General features: G+C 46.6%; 1 protein-coding gene across 6 annotated transcripts in view; it reads right to left on the bottom strand.

Annotated features, from left to right (window-relative positions):
* Positions 1-671: 671 nt before the first annotated feature.
* mdm1 (Mdm1 nuclear protein) overlaps positions 672-6,010 on the bottom strand; it is a 12,261-nt gene continuing 6,922 nt past the window's right edge. The window contains exons 9-15 of one of the 6 annotated variants that reach the window (XM_037981351.1): positions 5,430-5,677; positions 5,296-5,364; positions 3,944-4,026; positions 3,124-3,170; positions 2,794-3,040; positions 1,894-1,956; positions 672-1,809 (exon numbers count right to left, since the gene is read on the bottom strand). In XM_037981351.1, the coding sequence (XP_037837279.1) occupies positions 1,700-1,809; positions 1,894-1,956; positions 2,794-3,040; positions 3,124-3,170; positions 3,944-4,026; positions 5,296-5,364; positions 5,430-5,677 (867 nt within the window). In that variant the 3' untranslated portion in view covers positions 672-1,699. Of the gene's footprint in view, positions 1,810-1,893; positions 1,957-2,793; positions 3,044-3,123; positions 3,171-3,943; positions 4,027-5,295; positions 5,365-5,429; positions 5,678-6,010 lie in introns of all 6 variants that reach the window. The other 5 variants (XM_037981354.1, XM_037981353.1, XM_037981352.1 and 2 more) reach the window with 5 other exon arrangements.

Genomic DNA, 6,010 nt, shown 5'->3' on the forward strand with positions numbered 1-6,010 from the left:
TGCTTTAAAGAGGAAATGAAGTGTTTTAAAACGGAGATCAAAGGAAAGTCATAAAAGCTGCTTGTTTTAAAACAAATTACACTAAAATTAATAATTAATGATTTTAAAAATTCCCTGGGTCTCTTCAGCGCTTTGATCCCTCTGAAGTGTGACGCATGGAGAGCCAAACAGGAAGTAACAGATCCAGACAGCGTGGGGGGGAACCGACCCAAACCTCCAGCAGCTGAACCTTCAGCTCCTGAAGGACCAGAAGGTTTGATGGACCAGAGTCTGGAGACGGACTGCAGGAGGAGAACCTGAGAGACAAACCTTCAACAGGAGAACCACCACCTGGAGGACCGGCGCCGGCATCCGTCCGCTGCCCGACCAGAACCACTGCCTGAAGGACCGGCACCGGCCTCCTTCCGCTGCCCGACCAGAACCACCGCCTATTGCCACCGGCCGCCTCCCGTCTGACCGGCACCTGCCGTCGATCAACCACCACCTCAACCACTTATCCTCTTGTTGTCCGGCCTCCCGCTGTCCAACCGCCATCAGCCTCCTCCCACCTGGAGGACCGGCGCCGGCCGCCTCCTGTCATCCAACTGCCACTCCCCGCCTCCCACTGTTGGACCAACACCTCCTGACGTCCAACCAGAACCACCACCTTTCACCATCCAACCGCCACCGGCCTCCTCCCTCTGTCGGACCGGCGCCGGCCTCCTCCCTGTCAGATCGGCGCCGGCCTCCTCCCGCCATCCGGAGGTGAAGCTCCTCCCAGACTGTGTGACATCATCGTGAAGCTCGGGGGCTCCAGTTCCCGACAGCATCACTCCAGACCAAACCTGCTTCTTCTTCTGCTTCCATTTTCCCTGATAAACGCAGCGACAGGAACCTCCTCAGCGTCCTGCAGCGGTCTGCCACAGCTGGCCCCGCCTCCTTCTAAGGAGGTAACTCCGCCCACAATCAGCCCACAGAAACTCTAAAAACAAGTCGTTAACGTTTGAAACCAGAGAAACGGACTCTGGAGGGTTTGATGATGGAGCTGAACTAAAAGAAAAACATGAAAACTCACCTGTTAGCAAAATATTTCATGAAGCAGCAGATGGATTTTAAAGAAGCTCGTCTACAACTGATCAATCCAAGCCAAGATGGCTGCCACAGCCAACACCAAACATGGCCGTAATTCAGTCAGTTTTCCAGAAAAGGAGCCAAAGCTCGGAGTGGTAGCAGCTGAGAGTCGTCCTCAGAGTTATTTCTCATCAGAGGCAGACGGTGATAAAAGGTCTTTAATTAAACAACTTTTAACTGCGTATAAAATAAAAAGATTTTTTACTAAAAGTTTAATTATGTTTTAAAATGTCAGGAGCTCCCAGCTGCTCAGCTTCTTCCTGATGATCAAAAACTTTATTTTAACGGTTAACGGACACATGAAATGTTGGATTTATCCACAGATATGTTCAATTTTATTTTAATTAAAACAAATATCCCTTCTCATTTGTCTTCTTGATTTAATCCTGTTTGTTTTTACCTGCAGCAGGTGACTACAGGCTAAAACCTTTGTTAAAATGACACATGAACCTTCAGATCGGAGCTTTGTGCTGCTTTTATCCTTCAAACTCACAGGAAGCTCCAACATCAAACATTCTGTGCATCGTCTGTAACAACTTTAATTTTCCTACAGAAATACATGATTCGGGCAAATTTCTGCATCCTGAGGTCATCTTTTCCCCCAGAAGTTGTCCCGTCTCTTCCGAGCGCGCTCCAAGATGGCGGACGCTGCAGAGCAGGAGGCCGCCGAGCGCCATGACATCACTGAGAGACGATCGTCTGGGTGTCGGGACGTAAAAAGAACAGATTTAATGTGAAGCTCAGAGCGTAAACGGTGCTTTTAAAGACGATGAGGAGGATCACCTTCGTCGGAGGCGCAGCCTCCTCCGGAGCACGGCGGCTCCCGGAACCTCAGACCCAGCTCACCTGCCGAGAAACGAGCAGGTAGTTACAGACAGACACCGACATCCTCCTCTTTCACATTGGGCACAATCGGCTCCCCTGAGAACCGCGAAGCAGGAAGTAACCAGAGGGGAAGTCCAGGAGTTATCCAACACCGTGGCTTTCTTCTTTCCTTCCTCAGGTTTCCATGTCTCCAAAATATATTCAGAAGAATCACAGCCATGTTTTAAACTGTAAAACATTACCTGCTGAGGGTTTTATTTTATAAATAAAACCCTCCGTCTGACACGTCATTAAATCAGCTGTTATCAGGTGTGGAGGGTTTTACTGCTCAGAGTCGTTTATATTAAAGCACTTTAATTGTTCTGATGACTAAATATATTTTTGGTGACATTGAGCTAAAATCGCAGCTCGTTTGTTTTCTGGGATGTTAAATTTATTTTACTCATGTGATGAAACTTCATACAGAGAGTGCAGGAGTTTAACAGCTGCAGTGACGCTCGTCTGTGGTGACAAGCTAATTAGCTTCTGTAGCTAATTAGCTCCTGTTAGCTAATTAGCTCCTGATAGTTAATTAGCTCCTGTTAGCTAATTAGCTCCTGTGGCTAATTAGCTCCTGTTAGCTAATTAGCTCATGTTAGCTAATTAGCCACAGTAGCTAATTAGCTCCTGTTAGCTAATTAGCTACTGTGGCTAATTAGCTCCTGCTAGCTAATTAGCTCATGTTAGCTAATTAGCCACAGGAGCTAATTAGCTCATGTTAGCTAATTAGCCACAGTAGCTAATTAGCCACAGGAGCTAATTAGCTACATGAGCTGCACTGATGTCTGCTGATAAAGAACCAGAACCTTCAGTTCTCACCGTTGTGCTGGAAGTCCGGGTGCCTCATGGCGCCCTGGATGCCATGTTGTGGCGGGGAGATTAGAGGGGGCGGGGCTACAGGTGAAGGGGACGCTTGCTTTGTCCGGGTTGGTTCAAACGTTGGGCTGGAGGCTGGTTTGTGCTCAGGGGAGAGGCCGGGGACCACCTCAGGCCACGCCTCTTTGTGTCTGGCTGTTGCGTTGGCAGCAGGCTCCGCCCCTGTTGTCGTGGTAACGGCTGTCCCACACTTCTGAACGCAGGCAGAGTCACCTGAGCGCCGTAGCTTAACGTCATTTAACGGATCAGTTGGTTTGTTATCGTCTTTCTTACCTGCTGCTTGTCTGCGTTGTGCAGTTTGCCCACAAGTATGGCGCCCCCTGGAGGACGGACACAGATCAGCGCTAACAGGTGTCCTCATTTATATAAATATATAATTATTTGCATTTTATTCGTTCTTTGAATGACTTTACGCCAGGAAAACTGAAAAATGATGTTCAAGCTAAAAGTAGCAAAACATTAGCTTAAGATGCTAGCTGAAGGTAGCCGAACAACAGATAAAAGCTAAAAGTTTCAGAAGATCTCAAAGGAAAGATCCGTAAAAGACAGCAGCTGAATGAGCCGAAGGTTTTGTTTTATGAGCAGCTAAAATGGCACAAAGTCTGCAGAAGCTCCAGTTTTAACCTCTTCCTGTTTTTACTGCAGCAGTAATTTCCTTTGAATTACTTGAATCCAGAATCAGCCCAGAGCATGATGGGTCCACTGCCGTGCTCAGCAGTGAGTTTTTAAGCTCATCAGCTCAAAATGTCGTCTTTAAGGAGTTTTACAGTTAGAGGTGTAATTTGTTTTCTGTTAATCACACGAGCTCCTTTCTTGGAAAGTTTTTCAGGTCTTTTAAACCTCAGCTGAACCTCCAATCTTCCTGTAAACCATCATGTCCTAAATAAAGTTAAAAAGTGAGGAAACTTGTTCATCTTCCAGCTTCAGTTTCAGCTGCTTTAAACCAATAAAATCAGTGATGTTTTATCCCTAACGCCTCTGAAAGCCCTGATGAAGCTGAAATGATTGTGTGTCACAGTGAAGTGGAAACTCGAAGGTTTTTTTAAAAAAAAAAGCTCCGGGACGTCGGCTGCTTGGATCAGGACGTGCTCACCTGCGGCCGGTGTGGTGAGGTCGTGGTGAGTCCTCTGAACCGGCCTCGTTTTCAGCCTCGGCGTCGGTAACCTGCCCTCGTCTCTGCTCACAGAAAACACCTGGTTACTGAGAAACAAGCCGAGACTTCTGACTCACTTCCTGTCAGCCGAAGCCAGAACATGTTTGGGTCTGAAATCTGCCTCCTGCTGTCAACAAACAGATGAGGCTGAGTTTCACGCTGGGATCGTTTCAGGACAACGAACTGAGCGCCTGGAAAAACTTCAGCACTTAAATATTTGTGATGTCGTTGTTTTTATATCATAAGATGGAAAACTTTGGTCTCCTCCTGACTGCCAGTAGTTCAGATTAGTCCTCTGTGGACATTTGGAGACCTGAGTGTCTCCCGTCCTCTGCAGATTACTGAATTAACGTCGATGCATCGCCCGGCTCGAACCCTGAATCAGCTGTTAACAGTAAAACGTTTCATTTGAACCTTGGATTGTTTCCGTTAGAATCCAAAATTAAAGATGGAAACCTTTTAAAATCTGTTTAAACTGATTTTAAGTTTAACTCACCAACTTAATTCTGCTTAAACTATAAATTTGTTGTTTTTCCAAATACAGATTTTAAAGAACATAAATCAACGTCTGCGAGGAATAATGTCTTTAAAACAGAAAAAGAAAAAGCTCGAGGAGTCTAAGAACACTTCTAACCTCTGATGGATGACCTTTGACCCCCGCAGACTGTCTGTCTCTGTTAGCAAAATATCTCATGAACCAGGGGGCAGATTTAATTACTCAAGATGGCCGCCACAACTAATCAGCCTCAGCTAACAGATCAGGAAGTTCGCAGGTTGTTCACTACATTACCCATCATGCCCTGCGGGCGGCGTCATCTGTAAGGAATGCTTATCGCCCGCTGCCAGAGTTTTAAACATGTTCGAACAGTAACTATCTAACCTGCAGCCATGTTTTCTGTCAGCCAAGGTCGGTTAGCTGCGGCGGCCATCTTGAATCAGAGCAAACGGTTTCCTTCCGAGCGTCAAATAAGTCGTGAGATATTTTGCTAACGGACAAAGAAAATAAACACAGAGGCAGTTACATGATCGCCCTCATCAAGTGTAAACAAATGGTCAAATTTAAAACTGTCACATTAAAAGTCTATTTTAATGCAGTTTTTCTGTTAAATGTCAGTAAAACTTTTATCTTTCTCTGAAGAACAGATGAATAATTTCCTCTGAAGGTTGTGATTTAATCACAGCTGCCTGATTAAAAGGAAACAAACCAAATAAAAGATTTATGCTTTATAAAAACAGACAAATTATCTGCTAAATGAAGCCGTCTTCAGACTGACAAAGAAAGAGAGACGTACTCATCTGTCGTTTCTTCTTCTCCTCCCCAGGCGGATCTCCGCTCAGATGATGACTTCCTGCTGGAGTTACTGGACAGAAACAGCTCAGGTGAGTTTTCAGACCACGTCTTGGTTTCCCCTCCTCTGTTTCTCACCTGGCCAGGTCCAGGGCCTCCACGCAGAAAGCGCTGCGGCCGTCCGGTTCAGGCGAGGGGTCAGGGGTCAGGCGTTGGGTGGGGGTCTCAGCGGGGGAGTCGGCGGCGGCGGCGGCGGTGGGCTCCCACAGGACGTTGTGGTCAGACAGCAGCTGGCTCAGGTGGTCTCTGCAGAAGTTGGTTCCCCAGGCTCGATGGCGGTACGACTGGGCCTGCCGCCGCAGCTCCTCCACCTGGACCGGAACAAACTGACCCGGTTTATCGAAACAGGCCTCTGAAGGAGAACCAGAACTTTCTGAGAATCTCATTGAAATCCTTCTGTTGGTTTAAAGCACACGTGTCAAACTCAAGGCCCGCGGGCCAGATCCGGCCCTCTGTAACATTTCATCCGGTCCTCTAGTCTGGTTCAGATCGAGTCTCTGATTCTTATTTTGCTTAAAAAACTTTAGTTTTCTCTGACAGTGACTTAGAAGCCAACAATATATAGTTTTAATTTCTGTATGATCAGGTTTTTGTCTGTTTTAATGTTAAAAACTTCATTTAAAAGCTGAGTGAGGCGTAAGAAATGACAGCTAATGATG

The sequence above is a fragment of the Kryptolebias marmoratus genome, linkage group LG18 (assembly GCF_001649575.2).
Source record: "Kryptolebias marmoratus isolate JLee-2015 linkage group LG18, ASM164957v2, whole genome shotgun sequence".
In the NCBI taxonomy this organism is placed as follows: domain Eukaryota; kingdom Metazoa; phylum Chordata; class Actinopteri; order Cyprinodontiformes; family Rivulidae; genus Kryptolebias; species Kryptolebias marmoratus.